This window comes from Scyliorhinus canicula, chromosome 23, assembly GCF_902713615.1.
Source record: "Scyliorhinus canicula chromosome 23, sScyCan1.1, whole genome shotgun sequence".
Lineage (NCBI taxonomy): Eukaryota > Metazoa > Chordata > Chondrichthyes > Carcharhiniformes > Scyliorhinidae > Scyliorhinus > Scyliorhinus canicula.
Genome location: NC_052168.1, coordinates 10,487,880 through 10,514,973, shown reverse-complemented (window position 1 = coordinate 10,514,973; position 27,094 = coordinate 10,487,880). Strand labels below are relative to the sequence as shown.

Sequence of the window (27,094 nt, the reverse complement as noted above, 5' to 3'; positions counted from 1 at the left end):
ACGCATGTACGTGCCAGGAAATGGCTGCACATGCATATTTTGTGTCTTATGTTCTTTAGGCCGGGAACCGGCTCTGCAGGTTTGTAGAAAGGAAAAGAAGTGGAATGGTGCAAAAAGGTCAGGTGATCTGATAACAGAGCACCATTGTGCAGTGCGTGTCCCAGGGAGGACACCAGAAGGGGACAGGGAGAGGTCCCGGAAGAAAATCCTGTGCAGGGAAAAGGTCAGGGGTTAGAAAGAGGTCCTAGAAGTCAGGTTGAAAGAAAGTAGCAGGGCAACAGGCTCCGAGTTAAGTCTGCAAGGAGCAGACTACCTTTTATTAAAAAAGGGACACCTCATTCTTTTTTTTCCCAAATAAGAGGCAATTTTGCATGGCCAATCCACCTACTCTGCACATCTTTTGAATTGTGGGGGGAAACCCACCCAGACACGGGGAGAATGTGCAGTGACCCAGAGCCGGGATTGAACACGGATCCTCAGCACCGTAGGCAGCAGTGCAGGAGACCTCATTCTTAAATTGTCTCACCGAGGTTCAGTGTCCTCCACAAGAGGACGTATTCCAGCTTATCAAGTGTGCTCAGGATCTTAAGGATTTCAGTAAGATCTGCCTGGACTATTAACATGGGGTGGCAAGGTGGCATATGGCACAGTGGTTAACACTGGGACTGCGGAGCTGAGGACCTGGGTTCGAATCCCGGCCTTGGGTCACTGGGAGTGGGCCTAGGTAGGGTACTCTTTCAGAGGGTCGGTGCAGTTTTGATGGGCCAAATGGCCTCCTTCTGCACTGTAGGCAGTCTATGAGTCTATGAAGAGGCTTATGAGTGTCTTTGCAGAAATCCACCAAAATAGATTTTTGTTATGTGATGCACAACTTCTCTCCATAGAGATAAACATCAATTTCTTCCATCTAATAACAACTGTCACAAGGAGGCATACATTAATGAAGTTACTGTGAAAAGCCTCTAGTCGCCACATTTCGGCGCCTGTTCGGGTACACTGAGGGAGAATTCAGAATTCTCAGCTGGTACAGGAATTGAACTTGCGCTGCTGGCCTTGTTCTGCATCACAAACCAGCTGTCTAGTCCACTGAGATAAACCAGCTTAGTTGCAGGCAACACCAAGGGCTGCTAAGCAAGCATGGAGGGTTACAAATCGCTGCTTGACTAAGTCTGCGGCAAGTGATGAGGGAAAAACATACTTGACCTAATCGTCACCAATCTGCCTGCCACAAATGCATCTGTCCACGACAGTATTGGTAGGAGTGACCACTCAGTCCCTGTGGAGACAAAATTCCCATCTTCACATGAAGGATATCCTCCATTGTGCGGTGTGTCACTACACCATACTAAATGGGAGAGGTTTTGAACAGGTTTAACAACTCAAGACTGGTCAACCATGAGGTGCTGTGGCCACCAGCAGCAGAACTCTACTCAACCACAATCTGTACCCTCATGGTCAGGAATATCCCCCATTCTACCATTAACACCAAGTTAGGAGAACTGCCCTGGTTAATGAAGAGTGCAGGAGGGAATTCCAGGAACAGCATCAGGCGTACCCAAAAATGAGTCATCATCCTGGTGAAGTTACCACTCAGGACTACCTGCTTGCCAAATAACATAAGCAGGAATTTAAAACTTCAAACAGATTTAGCAACTCGAGACCAGACATCCATGAGAATCTGTGGGCCATCAGCAGTAGTAGTAATGTACTGAACCATAATCTGTATTTTCATGACCTGGTTTATCCCCTACTCTAACATCAGCACCAAGATAGGGGCTGAAGCTGGGTGTGACGAATGCAGGATTTTAGATATATTAGATTATAAACAAGTGGTAATTTCAGGGTTAAAAGCCTGGGTTATTTTTCTTTATTCATTCATGGGACGTGGGCGTCGCAGGCTGGGCCAGCACTTATTGCCCATTCCGAATTGCCCTTGAGGGAACAGTTAAGAGTCAACTACATAGCTTTGGGTCTGGAGTCACATGTAGGCCAGAACGGGGAAGGTCAGCAGATTTCCTTCTCTAAAGTACATTAGTGAACCAGATGGTTTTTTACGACAATCAACAATGGTTTCACGGTCATCATTAGACTTTTGATTCCAGATTTTATTGAATTTAAATTTCAACTGGATTGAACCTGGAACCCCAGAGCATTACTCTGGGTCTGCTGGTTTACTAGTCCAGTGACAATACCACTCTGCAAGCGCCTCCCTTTCATGGTTGCAGCGTGTTTGATTGCAGTAGTCATGTTTTTTTAAAAATAATCTTTTTGAAGCCATCCAGCCAGAGTCTGTAGAGGTCTAACATGTCTAAAATCTGCTCTGGAAAGCAAGTATTACTCTGTGCCATTGGGATTGAGAGCTGTATGTTTTCTTTCCCTTTATTGTTGCTTAATTGGGAATAGAGATATTAATTAAGGGTGTTGTATTTACTGTATTTAGTAGTACTGTTTAAGGGGTAATTGTAAGCTATTTTAGGATGTGAGGTTAAAGATTTTAGTACTGTGTTAATAATAAAATTATCTATTAAAAATACCAAATCTCTATTTTTTTCGTGCAACCGCTCCTGGAGCTAAGTATTCTCCCCACACAGTCTTACAAAATAAACTAAAATATTGGGGTTTTGGTCCAGTATAAAGCCACTGTTGTGGTCTGGTCTGCGATTGTAATACCGGGTTCAACGAAGGAGGGCATGCCAGAAGTGACACCAGGCGTACCCAAAAATGAATTGTCAACCTGGTAGTTACCACTCAGGGCTTGTTGCAAACCAAACATCGTTAACCGCAACCGATAGAGATAAGTGATCCCACAACCAATGGATCAGTTTTAAGCTTTGCAGTCCTGCCACATCCAGCTGTGAAAAGTGATGGACAATTAAACAACTCATTGAAGGAGGAGGCTCCATAAATATCTACATCCTCAATAATGGGGGAACCCAGACACCAAATGCTAAAGATAAGGCTGAAGTATTTGCAATAATCTCTATTCAGAAATGCTGAGTGGATGAACCATCGCGTCCTCCTTTGGAAGCCCCCAACATCACACATGTCAGCCTTCAGCGAATTCGATTCAGTCCACACGCATCAAGAAACGGCTGAAGGCACTGAATACTGCAACGGCTCGAGTCCCATCAATATTTCAGCAATAGTACCAAAGACATGTGCTGTTGTCACACCCCTAGCCAAGCTGTTCCAACAAGCTACAACACTGACATTCACCTGGCAATGTAAAAAATTGCCCAGGTATGTCCTGCCCACGTAAAGCAGGGAAAATCCAACCCAGACAATTATCGCCCCATCAGTCCACTCTCAATTATCACTAAAGTGATAAGGGGGCTGTTTAGCACGATGCTAAATCGCTGGCTTTGAAAGCAGACCAAGGCAGGCCAGCAGCACAGTTCAATTCCTGTAACAGCCTCACTGAACAGGCACTGGAATTATCACTAAAGTAATGGAAGGGATCATCAACAGTGCCATCAAGTGGCACTTGCTCAGTAATACGATGCCCAATTTGGGTTCCGCCAAGGTCACTCAACTCCTGACCTCATTACAGCCTTGGTTCAAACATGGGCAAAAGAGCTGAACTCCAGAGGTGAGGTGAGAGTGACTGCCCTTGACATTCAGGCAGCATTTGATTGAGTATGGCATCAAGGAGCCCGAACAAAACTGGAGTCAATGGAAACCAAGAGGAAAACTCTCTGCTGGTTAGAGTCATACTTGAGACAAAGGAAGATGATTGTGCTGGTTGGAGATCAATCATATCAGTTCCAGGACATCAGTGCAAGAGCTCCTCAGGATAGTGTCCCAGGCTCAACTGTTTTCAATTACTTCATCAATGATCTTCTTTACATCATCAAGTCAGAGGTGGGGGTGTTCACAGATGACTACTCAATGTTCTGACTCCTCAGATGCTGAAGCAGTCCATGTCCAAATGCAACAGTATCCAGGATAATATCCTGGACAATATCCAGGCTTGAGCTGACAATTGGTAAGTAACATTTCCACCATACAGGCAATGACCATTTCCTACAAGAGAGGATCTAACCATTTCCCCATGACATTCAATGGCATTTTCCCTGCTGAATCCCTACCATCAACATCCTGGGGGCTACTTGCCATTGACCAGAAACTGAACTGGATGAGCCATATAAATATTGTGGCTACAAGAGCAGGTCAGAGGCTAGGAATCCTGTGGTGAGTAACACAGCTTCTGGCTCCGCAAAGTCTTTTCACCATTTACAAGGCACAGGTTAGGAGCATAATGGAATACCCTCCACATACCTCTAGCAACATTCAAGAAGCTCAAATCCATCCAGGACACCGCATTGATTGGCACCCCAACCACGAGAACCTACTCCCTCTTACAGCGACACAGTGTGTACCATCTACAAGATGCACTGAGGAATGTATCAAGGCTCCTTCAACAGCACCTTCCAAACCGTCAACTGCTACTACATAGAAGGACAAAGGCAGCAGACACATGGCAACACCACCATCTGCAAGTTCCCCTCTAAGCCACTCACTACCTTGACTTGGAAATATTTTGCCTTTCCTGCACTGCTGTTGGACGAAATCCTGTAACTCCCTCCCTAACAACACTGTGGATGTACCTACACCAGATGGACTGCAGCAGTTCTCTGCCCACCTCTCATGAATGAATAATAAAAAGGTATGAATTTAGCCCACACAAAATCACTCAACAACCAAAAATGACAACAACGTTCTGTTGCTTGTCCCGTTAGGACCACCCTTGCATGTTGGAATTCATGATTAGCTGGAACTAATCACGAATTTCTCCATATTTACTGAGAGTTTGACTGCCTGGCAAACCATCAAAAGTACCTTTGGCTATTATTATGGAACGGAAGTGGGGTGGATGGTTAAGATACTAATCAGCCATAACCTGAATTTCATAATAGAACAGACTGAGGGGCTGAGTTGGCCACTTTTTAACCTCTGTCCTGAAGAGTCTGGTTGTGAGAACTGATTATGCTCCAATATTTCTATTGCCCAGAGTCAACTCAACTGCAAAATAACACCACTAGCTTCTACACCCACCACTAACCAATTGTCACAAATTATTCATAAGACAGTTACAGAGCTGGGCCCTCATGAGGTGGGCAACAGAGTATCACCACCAATATTTTGTCATATAGGAACACAAACCTGCTGCTCTGTAGCATAACTAGAGATCTGATTCATTGTTTTCCAATGTGATCTAATTAGGTCTCTACCAATTAACTTGTCAGTGTTAGGAAGACAGCCATTGAAACGTCAATTGTGTGACATGTGGGCAGTATTCCCCCCCCCCCCCCCCCCCCCCCCCCGCACACCCCCTGGCCCTGAGCAGTTACAAGCAGCCCTGCAACAACAGCCTTTCAATCTTACCTGTCTCCTCGCCTGGCAGTCGAGTCGTGTTGAACATTCGTTCCCACTGTGCTGAACACAGGGGAATTGGGAACCCTGGCAGAGTACTCTGCGCCCAAACAGAGTGTGTATGTGGGGGTTGGGGAGAAAACATACATGACCCACGGAAGCAGGGTCAGATGTTAGGAAGTGGAAAAAGTCATTTCACACCATGAATGAGCAGGGATTAGAGGGGGGACAAAATGTAAAAAAAAATTATGAATTAGTTTATCCTCTATTTTGTGACATCAATTTTTTTAAAAAGCAAAAAAGAGACAAAATAGCAACTCTTTACTTAATATAGCATATCTAAGCTATAATTCAAAATGAGCGCATTGGTTGGAACAACAGGTTATTGAGTTATTTAATTCATTGTAAAGTAGTAAGACTCAGGTCTGACCTAACTTGAGACCCACTGCAGGAAACACTAAGTGGAGGCAATAAACTATCCATCACCTTGTTGCCTAAGCACTGGAAGCACTTGGGAGTAAGGTCATTACTCACGCTCTTAATTTGAAAAGTAGTCAGTTCACGTACCCACAAATTCCCACATACTTGCAGTTCTAATATAAATGGCACCAATGAGAAGAGAGGGCAAACCAGGGGCTATGCAGTCCTATCTACCTGCCCTCACAGTTAGAGACAGGAGGGTTGCGCACACGAGGGGCCTACAAAGGAAGGCAAGGTGAGTTTAAAAAAAATTCAAGGGGCAAATTTAAAAAATAATGCTGTTACTCAATTACTTACTTCACTATTAGTTAAAAACTTCAATTAATCACTGATCATTGAAAATGAAATGAAATGAAAATCGCTTATTGTCACGAGTAGGCTTCAATGAAGTTACTGTGAAAAGCCCCTAGTCGCCACATTCCAGCGCCTGTCCGGAGAGGCTGATACGGGAATCGAACCGTGCTGCTGGCCTGCTTGGTCTGCTTTAAAAGCCAGCGATTTAGCCCAGTGAGCTAAATCAGCCCCTATCAACCATTGTATGATGGTTCCTGCTCCAAAGTATGGACGGCAGGCGAGGCCAGGACTGCACCTAGCTGTCATACTGCCTTAGTAATACTGTTCACTCGTGTTCACTTTCTAAATAGAACGACATAGAATTTACTGGACAGCAACAGATACATCTGAACATCTGTCCTGTGTTTAGCGCCTCCTACTAAGTATGGGTTAAGTTCCAGCACATGGAAACACCCCCCCCCCACAGTGCCTCCAGGATGAGACAAGGCTGAGGAAATGAATCCCGAGATTGTTTGGTTAATCAAATGTATTAAAGTGTATGGGGCAAAGAAGAGTTGATGGAGTTAGCCCACAGATCTGCCATGGTCTCAATGAATGACCAAACAGATGGAAGGGGTTAAATGACCTCCTCCTGTTTCTATGATCTTTTCGCCTAAATTCAAAGGATTGGTGGGCCACCGGTTTTATAACTAACTGCTGGGAGATGTGCAAGAATAGAGCACATCCTTTATATTTTGCCATCCCTCAGTACATGATCATGCCTGGAATGCAGTGCACGCCTCCTCCAGTGAGTGCCACTCGTCACTGAAAACCTACCACAATGAACTGTCGCTATAAATCCCAGGTCCTGACTCTAGTACTGTTTGAATCCAGCTTGATGAGCAGAGCAACAATGAAACCACAGTCAAGAGTCAGCAAGCTCTGACAATTTAGAATTCCAAACCAAGTGAGATTCACCTACCACAGCAAGAACTGATCCAGTCATCCGACGGGCAACGGAGGCAGAAATATAGGACAATACCGTTTATTCACTGCACAGCATCTGAGTATACTGATAAATTAACGTTTCCTGATGAAGCAGTTGGTAAAGGGAGTGTTTAAATGAGCCATAGCCTTGTCCGGTCTAAATGAGCATCATGGGGACCGTATTATAGGCTTTTCTGTGATGCTCTTCATGGTCGAACAACCTGTCAACACTCTTTGCCTTGTTTCATATGGTAAAAATGGCCACTGGCAGCAAAAAAAGGTGACTGCTAATGTAATAATAGCTGGGCATTTCACGAGAGGAAATGACCAGAGGTTGCCCCAGCTACCTGACATGCAGTCCCACCCTATAAGGCGGCACCTGGCAATGTGCTAGATTGTCTATTCACTGTTTGTTGGCTTAGTCAGGGTGGAATATTACCAGTTGTCAATCAGGCTGGGAGATGACAGCATGAAGCTTCAGCAATGCAACTGGAAGGAAAGAAATTAAAAATCTAGCAAAGACAATTCCACCCTGCACCTCAGACAGCAGTGGAGATTTCTGCTAATCCCTATTCATGGCCTGTCCTTCAACATCGAGTCAGTCATTGAAATAGTGCAAGAGCACAGAGGTACATCATTAACTAATGTCATCACAGTGGTTAACTGCTTACCGGTAGGATTTCCTCATAAGTAAGCCGTCTTCTGTAAAGGAGCAAAGCATGGACTAGATTACCGGCACGTGCAGATTGATTTGTTGTTGGAGTCACATACAAGAAATCCTGAAGTCAGAAGGAAACAATTATTCCAAGTTAAAGACAGCATGCTAAACGATTCTACACACTCCACCACCCCACCTGCCATCTTAAACATCTGCCATGACTTAAGAGACCAGAATGAGCCATAAAAAGCACAGAGACCCAGGATCTACCTTCGATCTCATGTTGAGTTAGCTGGTTTCAGGTCTGGCATCCAGACCTACTGTAATAGAATGATACAGCGCAGTACAGGCCCTTCGGCCCTCAATGTTGCACCGACATGGAAAAAATCTAAAGGCCATCTAACCTACACTATGCCCTTATCATCCATATGCTTATCCAATAAATTTTTAAATGCCCTCAATGTTGGCGTGTTCACTACTGTTGCAGGTAGGGCATTCCACGGCCTCACCACTCTTTGCGTAAAAAACCCACCTCTGACCCCTGTCCTATATCTATTACCCCTCAATTTAAGGCTATGTCCCCTCGTGCTAGCCACCTCCATCCGCGGGAGAAGGCTCTCGCTGTCCACCCTATCTAACCCTCTGATCATTTTGTATGCCTCTATTAAGTCACCTCTTAACCTTCTTCTCTCTAACGAAAACGAAAAATGTAATCGTGGGAAGAAGAAAAAACGGCCAAGGTTATCATTCCTGATCACTTAGCCATTTTCACCCCTCTCTTGTCCCCACTCTTAAAAGTTGTGTTATGTGAGAAAATGATTAGGTCCAACTATAACATTTCTAAAATCAGCCTGCCAAAAGTCACTGTATAAGACGAACATGAAGAATAGCCATGTTGGTGATGGCTGCAGGTACTCATGGACCCTATTAGTACCTACATGGCATGAGCGAGGAAAGTCGGCAGGCGGGGGACAAATGCTCTTGCCGTTCAACATTTAGAAGAACATTAACCATCCGGCTGGTGGTAATCAATGTTCTGACCAGAAACCTCCAATTCATTTACACCCTATTCTTGGTGTCCTACACTTTGGACCTTGGCAACTCAAATTTAAACTTACTTCAAACTTAACCCACAAATGATATTCACAACAAATCCTCACCATTGCATAATAGTTGCTGTTGACCATGATTGGCTCTCGTCCTTGTAAGTAGACGTACTGTTCCCACCAATCGCTCACCTGGAATGGTGCAATGATATGATGGTTAAATAATCCCAATAAATACTTTGCCAGAAAGGTGATACAGAGCTTCCAAGTAGAGACCGCTTCCACATTGCGGGGGAGGAGGTGCTGACGACAGGGGGACTGGAGAAGGGGGTAGTATCGACGGTTTACAGGGCTATTCTGGAGGAGAAGGCGCCGCTAGAAAGGATTAAGGCAAAGTGGGAGGAAGAATTGGGAGAGGGTATGGAGGAGGGGTTCTGGTGTGAGGTGCTCCGGAGGGTGAACACCTCCATCTCGTGTGTGAAGTTGGGGCTGATACAGCTGAAGGTGGTGTATGGAGCGCACCTTACAAGGACGAGGATGAGTCGGCTCTTTGAGGGGTAGAAGATATATGTGAACGTTGCGGGGGCGCAAACCACGTTCATATGTTTTGGTCCCGTCCAAAGCTGGCGGATTACTGGAAGGAGGTGTTTAGGGTAATCTCTAAAGTGGTGCACGTGAAACTGGACCCGGGCCCTCGGGAGGCCATATTCGGGGTGTCGGAGGCAGATGTTGTAGCCTTTGAGAGTGGAGATCAACCTCTCCACCCTGTGCCCTGGCGTGGCAGGGGGACCTGCTGGAATTCTTGACGCACGAAAAGGTCAAATTTGAACTGAGGGGAAGGATGGAGGGGTTCCATAATTCATGGGCATTATTCATTATGCACTTTCGAGAATTGGATCACATCGAACTTTAGAGGGGTAGGGGCCTGGGAGGGTTGGGGGGAGGGGGACTGTATGTGTTAATCGTGACTATGGGTGATTCCTGATTCCTCTTTGTCATTTGTTTATGTGAACATGCAGGCTAATGTTTGGGGTTAGGTGGGAGAATGGGATCGTTGTTATTGATATGGGGATTGGCATTACATTCGTTATTGATTATTGTTTATTGTTGGGTGTAAATTTGGGAGAAAATGTGAAGGAGGAGGAGAATTAAAAAAATTAAAAAATAAAATAATCCCAATAAATATCCTTTTCATAGATCATAGAATTTACAGTGCAGAAGGAGGCCATTCGGCCCATCGAGTCTGCACCGGCCTTTGGAAAGAGCACCCTACCTAAGCCCATACCTCCACCCTAGCCCAGTAACCCCATCTAACCTTTTTAGGACACTAAGGGCAATTTAGCATGGCCAATCCACCTAAACGGAACATCTTTGGACTGTGGGAGGAAACCGGAGCATCCAGAGGAAACCCACGCAGACACAGGGAGAATGTGCAGATTCCGCAGTCAGTGTACAAAGCCGGGAATCGAAACTGGGACCCTGGAGCTGTGAAGCAACTGTGCTGACCACTAATCAACTGTACTAATCACTATTCCACCATGCTGCCCACATTCACTCTTTTACATTCATTGCCTCATCCCTTCAGTTTGGAGAATTTGTTTGTTGCACAAGTCAATTGAAGGTAGGACTTAAAACTTAAGAACAGGGCCACAATCTCCAGAAATAAGGAAGACGTCTTAAGTAAAAAGCATAGGGATCATGAAGGGGGGGGGGATTTTCGATAAGGTACCATGACTCGCTGCCCTATGCAGTTGAAAGGAAGGGTTAGGAGCGACGGCTTTAACTAGATGCCAACAGACAGGATAATTGTTTGCCCTTACCCCATTTACTCCAACAATCATGGGCGGCATGGTGGTAGGCACTGCTGCCTCACAGTGCCAGGGACACAGGTTCAATTCTGGCCTTGGGTGACTGTATGGAGTTTGCGCTTTCTCCCCATGTCTGCGTGAGTTTCCTCCAGGTGCTCCGGTTTCCTCCCACAGTCCAAAGATGTGCAGGTTAGGTGAACTGCCCAATGATCAATTGCCCCTTAGTGTACAAAAGATTCGGTGGGGTTATAGGGATTGGGATGTGGCCTGACCTTAGGTAGGGTGCCCTTTCAGACTCGACTGGCTGAATGGCCTCTGTCCTAATATCCACCCATGTATATCATGAGATGCAGACAGGCAGTGATTGACACACAGGATAACCAATGAACACACACGACACAGAACAACCAATCACCAGACAGGACACCACCACTATAAAGCCCACAGGGCATTAAGGCTCTCCCTCTCTCACAGGACATGGCTAGGGAGATAGTCGCAGTGCACACCAATGAACATCATCACCATGTGACAGAGAGCTAGTCTAGTCAAGCCAGTAGGAGGTTATCAGTTAGGTTAATAGAGTGTCAACCCACAGCAGATTATGTACAGCAATCAACAGGTTCAATAAAAATGTTGGACCATCTCCTGTGTCGGAAGCCTGTTTCTCGTTTTACTGCCTCCAGTTGCAGTCGATGTTATAGATAGATAGAACAGTACAGCACAGAACAGGCCCTTCGGCCCTCGATGTTGTGCCGAGCAATGATCACCCTACTCAAACCCACGTATCCACCCTATACCCGTAACCCAACAATCCCTCCCACACCACAAGTACTTGCCTGGATAGTTAGTAAATGTTCACAAACAGGAGGAGGTAACCATCAATGTCACGGAGGACATTAAAGACAGCTTAGACAGTTATTTCCTGTGATAGGACAGTCAGATTGAGTTGTTACCAAAAGATCTGAAGGATATTAAGGAACAGCTAAAGGGTGCTCATCAAACCTTTGTCAAAGGTAGAGTAAAAGACAACCCCTTCAACGTGAGCATCATCACCTGATTTTGTGCGGAACCGCACCCTTCTGCCTAGTCATTGATGTAGGTGAAATGTGTTAAGATTTGTTAATGAAGTTCAGTTGAGGGCAGCACGGTGGCCTAGTGGTTAGCACAACTGCCTCACGGCGCTGAGGTCCCAGGTTCAATCCCGGCTCTGGGTCACTGTCCGTGTGGAGTCTGCACATTCTCCCCGTGTCTGCGTGGGTTTCGCCCCCACAACCCAAAAATGTGCAGAGTAGGTGGATTGGCCACGATAAATTGCCCCTTAATTGGAAAAAATAATTGGGTAACCTAAATTTTTTTTAAAAAGGAAAAAAAAAAAATGAAGTTCAGTTGTATGTAGCTTTTGTCTCTTTGTCCGATATATTGGTTGACTTCCTCCCTGCAGAGAGGAATGGTCAACAGGTGGAACCATGAAAGAGGTTCTGATTAAGGAGCCTGAGCATTTTTCAAATGAGAACTGCTGCGTCATGGCGCCATGACCCGGGTTCAATCCCGGCCCGGGTCACTGTCTGTATTTTAAATTCCCTCCTTGTCTGCATTGGTCTCACTCCCACAACCCAAAAATATGTGCAGGTTAGGTTTATTGGCCACGCTAAATTGCCCCTTAATTGGGAAAAAAAGAATTGGGCACTCTAAATTTATTTTTTTAAGAAGATTCACGTGAGAGAAGATTTGGCAAGTTTAAAGAGAAAGGACACGGCAATAGTGAAGGATAGTGACGGGGCTTAGAAACATTAAGAGTGCATTAACAAAGGGACGGCGAGGACCTGGATTCGATCCTGGCCCGGAGTCACTGTCCATGTATAGTTTGTACATTCTTCCCGTGTTTGCGTGGGTTTCGTCCCCACAACCCAAAGATGTGCAGGGAAGGTGGATTGGTCACACTAAATTGCCCCTTAATTGGATAAAAAAATTGGGTACTCTTTATATTTTAAAAAAAACATCTTCTGGAAAAGAAAACCTGAGGATCAGGACCATCAAGAAGGAACTCGTCAACCGACTCTCGGAGCTCCCTGTCCTGCACCAAATTGGGGTGAGATGGAATTCATTAAGAAGGCCCTGGCCTCTACTCCACATCTCGACTCCCATCAGTCAAATGATTGGGTGGGTCGCGGAGGAGGGGGGCACGGAGACTTCAACTGTGTTCTGGATCCTAGGCTGGATAGGTCGAGTACCAAGTCCTTCACTACATCGGGGGTGACAAAGGAGTAGTTGGTGTTCATGAATCAGATGGGGTGGGGTGGGGGCAGACCCAAAGAGATTTAGGTATCCAAGTGATAAGGAGTTTTCTTTCTTTTCCCAAGTCCATCGGGTTTATTCCTGGATTGATTTCTTAGTGGTGTGTGGGTCTCTGCTCCCTGGGGTTAGCGGAGCGGGGTACGTGGCGATCGTTACATCGCATATTATATCCCACATTATGTGGACCTGCTGTTGGAGCCGGGCCACCCTCAGCGACCCCCGTGGAGGTTGTCGTATCCAAGGGATTTTGCAAGCGGGTATCCTCTGCTATTGGGGAGCACGTGGAGTTTGACAAGAACGAGGCGGTTTCGCCTTCTACGCTCTGGGAAGAACTGAAGGCTATAAAGTGTTGATGGGGGCTGAGGAAGTCTTGGTATCATAGTTGATTGGATAGGCTGTGTTGGGGTTTTTTTTTGTAATTTTGAACAATTTTATTTAAATAAAAATATTTTTTGAATAAAGGATAGCATGATTAAAATAAGACATCATGGTTTTTCATAGGGAATCCTATTTGACAAATTTATTAGAATTTTTTGAGGATGTAACTAGTAGGGTAGATGAAGGGGAAGCAGTAGATATTGTATACACGGATTTCCAAAAGGCATTCAATAAGATGCCACACAAAAGCTTATTGGGCAAGGTAAGGGTTCATGGAGTTAGGGTGATGTAATAGCATGGATAGAGGATCGGTTAATGGACAAATGCAGACAGTAGGGATAAATGGGGCATTTTCAAGTTGGCAGGCTGTGACTAGTGCATCGCTGCAAGATTCAGTACTGTGCCTCAGCTATTCATAATCTATAACACTGACTGAGACAAAGAGGCAGAGAGGAATGCATCTAGTTTGCTGACGATACTATGGTGATTTGAGATTTTTATCAATGACTTGGAGGAGGGGGCTGAAGGGTGGGTCAGTACATTTGCTGATGACACCAAGATTGGTGGAGTAGTGGATGAGGTGAGGGCTGTTAAATGGCAGATGGACGAAGTGCGAGGTGATTCATTTTGGTAGGAAAAATTGGAATGCGGATTACAGGGTCAACGGCAGGGTTCTGAGGAATGTGGAGGAACAGAGATATCTTGGGGTTCATGTCCATAGATCTCTGAAGGTTGCCACTCAAGTGGACAGCCGTGAAGAAGGCCTATAGTGTGTTAGCATTTATTAACAGGGGGCTTGAGTTTAAGAGCCGTGGGGTTATGCTGCAACTGTACATGACCCTGGTGAGACCACATTTGGAGTATTGTGTGCAGTCTGGTCACCTCACTATAGGAAGGATGTGGAAGCATTGGAAACGGTGCAAATGAGTTTTACCAGGATGCTGCCTGGTTTAGAGGATAGGTCCTATGAGGAAAGGTTGAGGGAGCTAGGGCTTTTCTCTTTGGAGTGGAGGAGGATGAGAGGCGACTTAATAGAGGTTTATAAGATGATGAGGGGGATAGATAGAGTGGACGTTCAGAGACTATTTCCTCGGGTGGATGTAGCTGTTACAAGGGGGCATAACTATAAGATTCAGGGTGGGAGATATAGGAGGGATGTCCGAGGTAGGTTCTTTACTCAGAATGGTTAGGGTGTGGAATGGACTGCCTGCTGTGATAGTGGAGTTGGACATTTTAGGAACTTTCAAGCGGTTATTGGATAGGCACATGCAGCACACCAGAATGACAGGGAGTGGGACAGCTTGATCTTGGTTTCGAACAAGGCTCGACACAACATCGAGGGCCGAAGGGCCTGTTCTGTGCTGTTCTATGTTACAGAGCTAGGTGGGAATGCAACCTTTGAGGAGGCTACATGGAAGCTGCAAAGAGGTATAGACAAGTTAAGCGAGTGGGCAACAAGGTGGCAGCTAGAATATAATGTGGAGGTTTGATGTTATTCACTTTATTCAAAAGTATAGCAAGCAAAATCATTTTTAAAAGGTTTGAAACCTGTAAAGTTGATGTTTGGAGAATCTTAGGTGTCCTCATACAAGAAACACAAAAAAAAACATGCAGGTACAGCAAGAAGCTAGGAAAGCAAATGGCATTTTGGCCTTTACTGCAAGAGTATTGAAGTACGGGAAGAAAGAAGTAAATCTACTGTTGCACGGGATTTTCGCAAGACCACACCTGGAATCCAACTGTAGTCTCCATATTTAAGGAAGGACATATTTTTAGAGGAGGCAGTACAGCGAATGTTCACTAGATTGGTTCCAGGGATGAGCAGGTTGTCCGGCAATGAGAAGCTGATGAAGCTGGGTCTTGATTCTTTGCAGTTTAGAAGAGGGGTAATCTCACTGAAACATTGAAGCTTCTGATGGGGCTTGAAAGGGTAGATACTGAGACATGATGTCCCCTGGCTGAGGGATCGAGAACAAGGGGGCTCAGATTCAGCATAAGGGGACAGATCATTTAGGATTGAGATCAGGAGGCATTTATTCAGTCAAAGAATTGTGATTCTTTGGAACTCTCTATCACAGGGGATTTTGGATGCACTATCATTGAATATATTTAAGACTGAGATAGCTTTGATCTCTCAGGGAATGAAGGGATGTGGGGAGCAGGTGAGAAAGTGGAGTGGATACTGAACAGCAGGTCTTCTTCTGCTCTTACTTCTTATGTTTGAAACAACTATTCTTATTAGGTCCCCATCACCGTGCTCTTTCGCCATAACCCTGCAAAGCTTTTTCCCTTCTAAGTATTTATCCAATTCAATACAGAAAGTTATCCTTACAGATCCTACAACACATTTTTTTCCTAATGCCAATTACCTTAAATCTGTGCCATTTCCTTCCAGTGAAATCATTTTCTCCTTATTTGTCTATCAAAACCCTGATGATTTTGAGCATCTCGACCAAATCCACCCCATAATCTTCCCTCCTCCAATGAAAACAACCCTAGTTTCACCATTATCTTCTATTCATCAAAGAAACAAATTGCAGAGGCTCACAGTGTAGGCTGGAGTCAATCAAGTAAGACCGACCCAGTAGCTTCAACTATTTACTCAAAATAGCACTGTTAGTGAAGTGAAAAGAATATTTAGACAGCTGTTTTAAAAGGCATCATTTAAAAGACAGGACTGAACTCACATAGTTGGTAGCCCACCAAGACTTGAGTTTAAGGTACCACTGCAACCGAGGTCCCAGGTTCCGTTCAAAGTCTTTTGCCAAGGCCTTCGTCCGTCGGAAGTCCTCATCATTCATCAGAGGCCTCACCGACTCCAAAAACTTGAGGGAGATGGGGGAGAAAATAAGGGGGAGAAATGAATATATTAAAAGACGTTCATTAAAGTGTCTACTATATTCGCTAATAAATTACCTCAGTTAAATGTACAAGTGGCAATGCAAGGTGCAGGGATCTTCTGACTGGATGTTAAAGTCACCAAGGCAAGAAAATAAAAATAAGAACCTAAAGAAATCAGGAGTAGATCACACGAACCCACCTCCCATCCATTGACTCTGTCTACACCTCCCGCTGCCTTGGGAAAGCAGGCAGCATAATTAAAGACCCCTCCCACCCAGGTTACTCTCTCTTCCAACTTATTCCATCGGGTAGGAGATACAAAAGTCTGAGAACACGCACGAACAGGTTCAAAAGCAGCTTCTTCCCCACTGTTACCAGACTCCTGAATGACCCTCTTTTGGATTGAACTGATCTCTTCACAAATTTTCCCTACTGAGTAGTACTACACTCCGTATGCTTCACCCAATGCCTGTGCATTTACATTGTGTATTTATGCATGTCCTTTTTTTTAAATCATGTATGGAACAATCTGTCTGGACTGTACGCAGAATAACACGTGACAATAAATCAATCAAATCAAAATCAAATCATATGGCCCCCTCGAGCCTGCTCCACCATTCAATATGCAATATCTAAATTCCTCGGGGTGCACATCTCCAAAAATCTGTCCTGGTCCGCCCACATCGACGCTACCATCAAGAAAGCACAACAGCGCCTATACTTCCTCCGGAAACTAAGGAAATTCGGCATGTCCACATTAACTCTTACCAACTTTTATAGATGTACCATAGAAAGCATCCTATCTGGCTGCATCACAGCCTGGTATGGCAACTGCTCAGCCTAAGGCCGCAAGAAACTTCAGAAAGTCGTGAACACAGCCCAGTCCATCACACAAACTTGCCTCCCATCAATTAATAATAATACTAATAATAATAACAATAATAGCTTATTGTCACAAGTAGACTTCAATGAAGTTACTGTGAAAAGCCCCTAGTCGCCACATTCCGGCGCCTGTTCGGGAAGGCTGGTACGGGAATTGAACCTGCGCTGCTGGCATTGTTCTGCATTACAAGCCAGCTGTTTAGCCCTCTGTGCTAAACCAGCCCCGTGACTCCATCTACACCTCCCACTGCCTGTGGAAAGCGGGCAGCATAATCAAAGACCTCTCCCACCTGGCTTACTCACTCTTCCAACTTCTTCCATCGGAGAGGAGATACAGAAGTCTGAGAACATGCACAAACAGACTCAAAAACAGCTTCTTCCCCGCTGTTACCAGACTCCCAAACGACCCTCTTATGGTCTGACCTGATTAACACTACATCCCTGTATGCTTCACCCGATGCCGGTGTTTATAAAAATAAGAACCTAAAGAACATTGAATACCTTGTGTTGCCCTATTATGTATTTTCTTTTATTCCCTTTTCTTTCCATGTACTTAATGATCTGTTGAGCTGCTCGCAGAAAAATACTTTTCACTGTACCTCGGTACACGTGGCAATAAACAAAATCCAAAATCCAATCCAAAATATGCTTGTGCCAACCTTTTGCCTCAACTCCACTTTCCCGCCTGTCCCTTGACATCCCTTGATTCCCTGAGACTCTAAATACCCTCAACAGTGGTATGACCACAAAACTCGGGGATAAAGAACTCCAAAGATTTGCAATCATTTGAGTAAATAGACTCCACTGTATTGCAGTCCTAAATGATCATGAATGTGCCTCCATGTCCTAGATTCCCCAGTCAGGGGAAACAACCTCCCAGTGTCCACCCTGTTCAACCCCTTCAGCAGACAAATAGGAAAAAGACCACCCAGCTCAGCATCATGTTGAGGTCACACATTCAGTGCTGTTAGAACCCCTACAGTTCAGAAAGAGGCCATTTGACCCATCAAGTCTTCACTGACCCTCTGAAAGAGCACCTACCTAGGCCCACTCCCCTGCCTTGTCCCCGTAACCCCACGTAACCTGCACATTCTTGGCACTAACGAGCAATGTGGCAATTCGGTCCTACATCTTCCTCGCTAGTATGTAACGCATCAAGGTGCTTCCCAAATTTGCAATCTTTTGTGATGATAATTAATGTAAGTGTTTTCATTCAATGTCGTGCTAATGCATCCACATACTGCACTTCATATATTCCACTGACATCAATGCAGTGCACATTTGTTTTAAATAAACTGCACTGTTATCTTGAAATAAAAATACTTTAACCTGAAATTTACTGTCACCATTTGTCTCATATTTAGAAAGAACATTTTAGCTTGTTTTTTCTGGGGATGGGCAGTAGAAGAGAACTCGAAACATGAACCAATTCCAAGAGGTGCACAGTGCATCACTACAACATAACTAAGGCTGGAACATCGCTACATAAAAAATGGATCAATCAGGAAAATCTCACTCAATCAAAAAGAAAACGTTAAACTGCACCAGCTCTAACTTTGCTTTGTCCCACTCCCAGGTCCTTGTTCCAGTTGCGACTGTATCTTGCTATGCAACTTCCAACTTTCTCACAACATGCTGACAAAATTTAATTAAACCACAAAGGCCAGAGATAAAGATGCTCTCATTAATGATTCCTAGATTTTGTACTTGGACGAGGCTAAGAATTCTTTCGAGTACTTTGCCCTTGTCCCGCAACCAGCGAAACTTAATATACGACTTTCAAAGGTTCTTCAGTCTTACCCTTCTTAAAGTGTCATTTATAGATGGAACAGGCAGACGTGGAAGGGAGTTCTGAAAACTGTATAACATTGGCTTACGTCCTGAGAAGATCTTCACTAGAGTCTAAAGGAGAAATACAAATAAAGTTATTTTTCTTCCCTGCCAGTCTTGTCACATACTTTGAAGGACTGATTCCTCTGCTGGGCAGGTGTCTGTTCTTGGGATACACTCAAACCCAAGTAAGCTGTTCTTTATATTTGAGACAAATCAGCAATTTAACAAGCCACTCACCCACAGTACGCAACACAGACAAGGCTAATCCCCTCTTCTGCCAAACCCACCCACAGCATTCCAATTGTAATCATTTGTGGCAACCCTAAAAGATTTTTATCGCCTTAGCCCAGGAAACCAAGGCCACTGATAACCTGTCAACTTTAACCTCAGCTGAACTCTGTGAACTGAGGTCAGACAGGAAATCAAGGGCGGGTCTTTCCTGGTTTGCATTCTTCCGACGCCCTAGCATCTGTGAAGATGGACAGTCAGTCACCAGCATTTTCCATGTCAGGACAGTTCAGCCCAGCAAGCTCAGACGACTAATTTCCACTGCTGTTTGTATTCCTTACTCGTCTCTTTAGTTTGAAATTCTTGGGCTTCAAAAAATGAATCTCCCTATTGCTACTGCCTCATTTGCAATATCAACGCAGCTGGGGGAGAAAATGTGAAAAAGGAGGAGAATAAAAACATTTTAAAATATCAAAGCAGATGGAGAAGGTCGAGAGTCCCAAGTTCCAACCACGAGTTTATGCTAACTCGATTGACAAGAGCCACAGCAGTGATAAGGAACTACGATAGACATTAGCAGAACTGGGTTAGGAAGTGCAAAGAGAGCCACTCCTACATCTAAAAAGAGATTTCTGCTGTGACTGCTTTTCCATGGATGGCAGGCACAAACAGAATTTGGCCGTCAGCTTTGATATCATTAAAATGTCTGCATGGGTCTCACCCCCACAACCCAAAGATGTGCAGGGTAGGCAAATTTGTCACGCTAAATTGCCCCTTAATTGGAAGAAAAAAATTGGGTACTCTAAATTTATATCAAAAGAATGTCGTAGAACAGCTACAAAAGGCTCATGGAATGTTGAGCTTTAGAACCCGTAGAATCCCTACGGTGCAGGAGGCCATTTGGCCCGTCGAGTCTGCACCGACCCTCCAAAAGAGCACTGTACCTAGGCCCACTTCCCCACCCTATCCCTTAATTTCGCCTAACCTGCACATCTTTGGAAACTAAGGGGCAATTTAGCATGGCCACTCCACCTAATTACATCTAGCAGCCTAGAATACAAAGGGGTAGAAGTTAATTTTTCAGCTGTACAAAGCACTCGTTAGACCTGGAAATTTACTTTATTGTGTCACAGGGTGTGGGCCTCACTGACTAAACTAGCATTTACTGTCCATCCCTAATTGGCAGTAATGAGCCGTCTTCTTAAACCTCCATCTGGTGCTGGTCCACCCACGGCGCAGTTAGGAACGGAGTTCTAGTTCCAGTAAATGTGAATAAACGGCGATATAGTTCCAAGGTGTTGGGTGAATTTGACATTCTGAATTCTCCCTCAGTGTACACGAACAGGCGCTGGTTTAGCACAGGGCTAAATAGCTGGCTTTTAAAGCAGACCAAGGCAGGCCAGCAGCACGGTTCAACTCCCGTACCAGCCTCCCCAAACAGGCGCCGGAATGTGGCGGCTAGGGGCTTCTCACAGTAACTTCATTTGAAGCCTACTCGTGACAATAAGCGATTGTCATTTCGTTTCAGGCGCTGGAGCGTGGTGACTAGGGGATTTTTGCAATAACTTCATTGCAGTGTTAATGTAAGCCCACTTGTGACACTAATAAAGATTATAATTACAAAAAGTCAGGATGGGGTGTGTGGGTTTGGGGGGAACCTTGAGGTTGCTGTAGTTCCCATGCCATTGCTGCCCTTTCTTGGATTTGAAAGTTGCTGCCAACGGAGCCTTAGCAAGTTGCTGCAGTGCATCTGATAGATGATACATGTTGCTGCGGCTGTGTGTCAGTAGGAGACGCAGTGAACGTTTAAGGTGATGGATGTGTGTCAAACAGGTGTTGGAGCTGTACTCATCCAGACAGGGTAGGGAGTATTCCATCGCATTCCTGACTTGAGCCCTCTAGATAGTGAGCAGGCCTTTGGAGAGTCAGGGGGATGAGTTACTCCTGTAGAATTCCAAGCCTTTGATCTGTTCTTGCAGACACAATACTTATATGGCTCCAGTGCAGTTTCTGGTCAATGGTAACCCCCAGGATGTTAATAGAGGGGGATTCAGCAATGGTAATGCTATCGAATGCCAAGTGGAGAGCGACAGATTCTCTCTTGCTGGAGATGGTCATTGCCTTGTACGTGACAAGGAGAAAAGGGGAAGAATTACATTTTCATGCAGGAGATTAGTGATGTTTCAGGACTTACAAACCAGACTTTGGTGGTAGTGGACACCTTGCCATGTTCTTCAAACATCCAGCCGTGGTAGGAGAGGAGGGCTTTGAGGATCTGCCGCATCATAAAAATCAGTGCCAGCCACAGCCCTGTTGCAAACAGAAGTGCACTGACTAGACTTTGGCCCTGGTGTGACAAGTATCTTCTGTAAAACACAAACAAATGTACATTAAAGTTTAGCTGTAAAATAAGAATACTCAATAACTTTTCAGGGCTTCCCAAGGTACTACATAGCCAATGAAAAGCTTTTGAAATGTAGTTGGTTTGAAGAGAAAACACAGCAACTAACATCTGCACAGCAACCTCTCACAAACAGCAGTGAGCAGCTCATCTATCATTAAGGGATTGGTTAAAAGAGGGATATTGACGAGGATACCAAAAATCCTCTCAAAACAGTGTCATGGAATTTTCAGGATATAGCATTGTCATTATGGTCCTGGACGTTATGGTACTGCAAGTTACATTCATGCCAAACAAGTGCCAGGCAATGACCATCTCCTACAAGAGAGGATCTAACCTCCGCCCCTTGATATTCAATGGCATTACTATCGCTGAATCCCCCATTACCAACGTCCTGGGGGTTACCATTGATCAGAAACTGAACTGGTCTAGCCATATTGATACTGTGACTACCAGGGAAGGTCAAAGGCTAGGGATTGTACTGCGAGTAACTCCCCCCCCCCCCCCCCCCCCCCCCCAAAGCCTGTCCACCATCTACAATACACAGGTCAGGAGTGTGACGGAAAACTCTCCACGTGCCTGGATGAGCGCAGCTCCAACAACACTCAAGAAGCTCAACACCATCCAGGACAAAGCAGCCCACTTGATTGCTCCCCCCTTCCTCAAACATTCAAACCCTCCACCACCGACGAACAGTGGCAGCTGTGTGTGCCATCTACAAGATGCACTGCAGGAACTCACCTAGGTTCCTTAGACAGCACCTTCCAAACCCACGACCACTACCATCTAGAAGGACAAGAGCAGCAGATGCCTGGGAACACCACCACTTGGAGGTTCCCCTCCAAGTCACTCTCTACCCTGACTTGGAAATATTTCACCATTCCTTCACTGACGCTGGGGCAACACCCCGGAACTCCCTTCCTTTTTTTAAAATTTAGAGTGCCCAATTCATTTTTTCCAATTAAGGGGAAATTTAGTGTGGCCAATCCACCTATCCTGCACATCTTTGGGTTGTGGGGGCGAAACCCACGCAAACACGGGGAGAATGTGCAAACTCCACACGGACAGTTACCCAGAGCCGGGATCGAACCTGGGACCTTGGCGCCGTGAGGCGGCTGTGCTAACCACTGTGCCACCCCGCTGCCCCTCTGGAACTCCCTTCCTAACAGCACAGTGGGTGTACTTACACCGCAAGGACTACAGCGGTTCAAGAAGGCAGCTCACCACCACCTTCTGAAGGGCAACTAGGGATGGGCAATAAATGCTGGCCCAACCAGCGACACACACATCCTGTAAATTAATTTTTAAAAAAGGACTCGTAGTCCAGAGACCTGGACAAGTAACTCACAGAAGGAGAATTCCAATTTTACCATGGCAGTTTGAATTCAATTTAAAAAAATAAACATTGGCAATCAATCCTTAGAAGTGGCCATGAAACTGCTGGGTCACTATTTCAACTTATCGGAACCTCGGGTGGGGTGTAAAACAAGCCTTCCATCCAGTTCTATCTGCTTCCCGAATGCTGCATTAGCTTAAAATGACCCCTTTGGTCTGTGTTATTTTTGTGCTGGTTAACTGACTGATCTGAATCTGATATTTGCTGTTGGCAAATTTTATGACTGGGATGTGGCCGATTGCCCAAATACTATGCCATGAGTGTCCTGGCTTCCAAATGACAAAGCTCCACGTAAGACTGATTTACTAATTTATACAAATGAATGGCAGCACGGTGGCCCAGTGGGTTAGCCCTGCTGCCGCACGGCGCCGAGGTCCCAGGTTCGATCCCGGCTCTGGGTCACTGTCCGTGTGGAGTTTACACATTCTCCCTGTGTTTGCGTGGGTTCCGCCCCCACAACCCAAAGATGTGCAGGATAGGTGGATTGGCCACGCTAAATTGCCCCTTAATTGGAAAAAAATAATTGGGCACTCTAAATTTAAAAAAAAACAAATGACTATATAAACTCAATGCAAATTTGGCCAATTTCCACATGATAACAATCTAGGTGGCGCAGTGAAATCATAGGGGGAAAGTTAAGGAATAATGGAATAAGCGGTAAAATATTTAAGTTGACAGAACAATGGCAGGTGAAATTTAATACAGGAATGTGTACATAATAGCACATAGGAATGAAAAGCCGGTGACACGTTTTGGTACAGGTGTTACCACTGAACCAAACCGCCACCTGTGGAATTTAGTTCAGGACGCTGGTTTATAATTACCCCTGGAGTCCCCTTCTGTTTTCGAATTTCATCCCATACCATCTCCCAGCCACAAGATCAAGCATGTAGTCTGAGCATGCTGAAGTCTCTAATGTGTCTCTTAAGAGCTGCCTATATTATAGCATTACTTGATCTCTGTAACCTCTTCCAGCCCTAAAATATTGTAGTGTATCTTCCAATTCTAATTCTCTTCCCGCATCTAGTGGAGCACTAAGGCATTCCTTCAGCTGTTTCCATAGCCAGTAATTCCTGGAAAAGTCTGTTGCTTATAACTTGAGGGGTGCCACTCCACATCAAGCATGGCTGACCAGGAGTCTCCGCTCTGTGAGCCATTGGTGTCTTAGAAGGATTTGCAGCTTGACACTCAATCTGTTCGACGCATAATGAACTTTCTTTGGCATCACGTCCTGGGGTGGTGGGACTCGAACCCAGAGCTTCTGGCTCAGAGGCAGGGACCCTACCCACTGCGTCGCAAGATCTCCACATTTCTAATATACTCGTACTCCTCAAATTCTGGTATTTTGCACAACATAAATTTCCTTTGTCCCACCAATGGTAATCATGCCTTTGGCTGCCTGGGCACTAAGCTCTGGAATTCCCACCCTAAACCTCTCCGACTCTCTACTCCCACAAGTGCAGGGCCGGCCCAAGGTACCGGCAACTCGGGCAGTCGCCCGGGGCGCCATGTGCTAGGGGGCGCCAGAGACTCGGGTCCCGCGCATGCGCAGTTGGGCCGGTGCCAACCAGCGCATGCACGGTGGCCCCCCTCCCCCAAGGCGCCCCCCCCTCCGTCCGCCCCCCCCTCCGTCCGTCCGCCCCCCCCCTCCATCCGCCGCCCCCCCCCCTCCGTCCGCCGCCCCCCCCCCCCACCGTCCCCCCCCCCCCCCAACTCGGCCGCCCGCCCCCCCCTCGGCCCCGCCCGCCCCCCCCTCGGCCCGGCCCCCCCCGGCCCCGCCCCCCAAGGGCGCCAAAGTTCAGCTTGCCCGGGGCGCCAGCAACCCTAGGGCCGGCGCTGCACAAGTGTCATGGTGGTGCAGTGGTTAGCACTGCAGCCTCACAGCACCAGGGACTCGGGTTCGATTCCGACCTTGGGTTATTGTCTGTGTGGAGTTTGCACTTTTTCCCTGCGTCTGCGTGGGTTTTCTCCGGGTATTCCAGTTTCCTCTCTCAGCCGAAAGATGTGCGGGTTAGATGGATTGACCATGCTAAATTTCCCTAAGTTTCTAAAGGTTGTTTGGGGTTACAGGGATAAGATAAGTAAGGTGGTCTTTCGAAGGGTCGGTGCAGGCATGAGTGGCCCGATAGCCTTGTTTTGCATTGTAAGGATTCTACATGACTTTCTTTAAAACCCACCTCTTTCCTGTCCTGATATTTACTTGTGTGGTTTGGTGTCACGCATTGTTTGAAAACACTCTGCCTTTGGACGTTTTACTATGTTATAATATTACCACATCCTTACTTCAGTCTCATATCACTACCACTGCACATCATGGGCAGCACAATGGTTAGCACTGCTTCCACACAGCGTATGGGTCGGGTTCAATTCCAGACTTGTGTCACTGTCTGTGTGCAGTTTGCACTTTCTCCCCATGTCTGCGTGGGTTTCCTCCGGGTGCTCCGGTTTCCTCCCACAATCCAAAGATGTGCAGGTATTTGGGATTGACTATACTGAATTGCCCCTTAGTGTCCAACAGGTTAGGTGGCGTTACTGGGATAGGGTGGGGGCGTGGGCCTAGGTAGGGTGCTCTTTCAGAGGGTTGGTGCCTCGATGGCTGAATGGCCTCCTTCTACACTGTGGGGATTCTATGATTGCTACTGTCGATTGCCCAGTTCATCATAAATATGTTCAAATTTAAATGTATGCTTTTATTAAATTTAAGTGTTTTCATTTTGCTTCAGTAAGACACACTGGTAAAACACCTTTTTCTCATCATCCTTAACACTCAAGTTCACAGCGTATTGAGAGGTCAGGATGGATGTTGTCTAACAGACTGATACATTCTTGGTGTCCAGTTTCTATTATTTCTAAACTGTTATGTATTTTCTTTTTCCTCACATTGAGTGTTTTAGGGCAGTAATAGCACTCAACACCTGGCATTTATATAGTGCCATTAATGTAGTAACATGTCCCAATGTGCTTCAGTGAAGCACCAAGATATGTTCAGTAAACATGAGCACTAACAATGCCCCATATTCCGTCTCTGATTGACACAATTCAGGTGCACTCACCTATGTTTATTTGGGGTTGGCAGATTGGAGCGGTTTAGTGAATATCCATCCTGAACAAATCTCATTATTGGGTCATGGGGAGAGGAAATTTAATTTGTTTTACTTACAAACCAAGAAAGACTGGAGTCCAAGGGTCAGCAAACTCCAATCTTTCAAGAGAAGACTGAATCCAAGTCCTGCCACAGTCTCATCAGTCACTGACAATTGCTCACCTTAGAGGGAGGTGGTCCTTAAGCTTGGCTATCATTCCCATTGAGGGGTCGACTCTCGTGTACATGGTACCTACGACCGTCAATACCACGAAAAGCCAGCTGGATGGGCTGGCAGGGTAAACGCCGCTCACAAAGTTGTTCTGCAAAGAGGAGAAAGCAAAACAAAATTTTGACACTTTGTTTTAAATCGAAATAAAATCCGTTTCATGTAGGCAGGGATGAAGCTTGCCTCTTTCTGTACACAAGCTTATGCCAGGCTACATCCCAACATCTTACGAAGGGAAACAGAAAGGCACTTTATAAAGTTCTCCAACATTACATATAATGCTCCATTAACCTCTTATTTCTCAATATTTTGGAACAGACTAGGCACGGAGCCAGTTTGCAAAATGCCAGTCAAACAGGTAGGTTTGGACTCTATGGGAATCATAAGGAAAACTCTCCATTAGTTGCAGAAATACCTAGCACAAAGGAAGATGGTTGTGGTTGTTGGAGCTCAATCATCTCAGTCCCAGGGCATCCGCAGGATAGTGTCCAAGGCCCAACCATCTTATCCGCTTCATCAATGACCTTTCCTCCATTATCATAAGGTTAGAAATGGGGATGTTCACAGATGATTGCACAATGTGAGCATTATTCGTGACTCCTCAGATACTGAAGCAGTTCATGTCATATGCTGGACAATATTTGGGCTCGGTCTAACAAATGGCAAGTGACATTTGAGCTGCACCATGTGCCAGGTAATGGCCATCTCCAACAAAAGAGAATTTAACTATCTCCCCTTGATGTTCAATAACATTAACATTGATCAATCCCCCACTATCAACATCCAGCGAACAAAGCCCACTTTATTGGCACCCTATTCACCACATTAAACAACCACTCCCCCCACCTTCAACACAGTGGGAGCAGTGTATACCATATGCAACGCAGCAACTCACCAAAGCTTC

The 27,094-nt window shown here is 45.5% G+C and overlaps 1 protein-coding gene across 6 annotated transcripts in view; it reads right to left on the bottom strand.

Annotated features, from left to right (window-relative positions):
• Positions 1–27,094, bottom strand: part of LOC119956435 (carnitine O-palmitoyltransferase 1, liver isoform-like) — a 117,637-nt gene that overhangs the window by 50,720 nt on the left and 39,823 nt on the right. For 5 of the 6 annotated variants that reach the window (XM_038783656.1, XM_038783655.1, XM_038783658.1 and 2 more), the window contains 7 exons: positions 26,145–26,284; positions 21,277–21,448; positions 18,822–18,923; positions 15,986–16,123; positions 8,932–9,009; positions 7,785–7,892; positions 5,386–5,473 (listed from right to left, as the gene is read on the bottom strand). In XM_038783656.1, coding sequence (XP_038639584.1) covers positions 5,386–5,473; positions 7,785–7,892; positions 8,932–9,009; positions 15,986–16,123; positions 18,822–18,923; positions 21,277–21,448; positions 26,145–26,284 — 826 coding nt within the window. The remainder of the gene's footprint in view (positions 1–5,385; positions 5,474–7,784; positions 7,893–8,931; positions 9,010–15,985; positions 16,124–18,821; positions 18,924–21,276; positions 21,449–26,144; positions 26,285–27,094) is intronic. The other variant, XM_038783659.1, reaches the window with a different exon arrangement.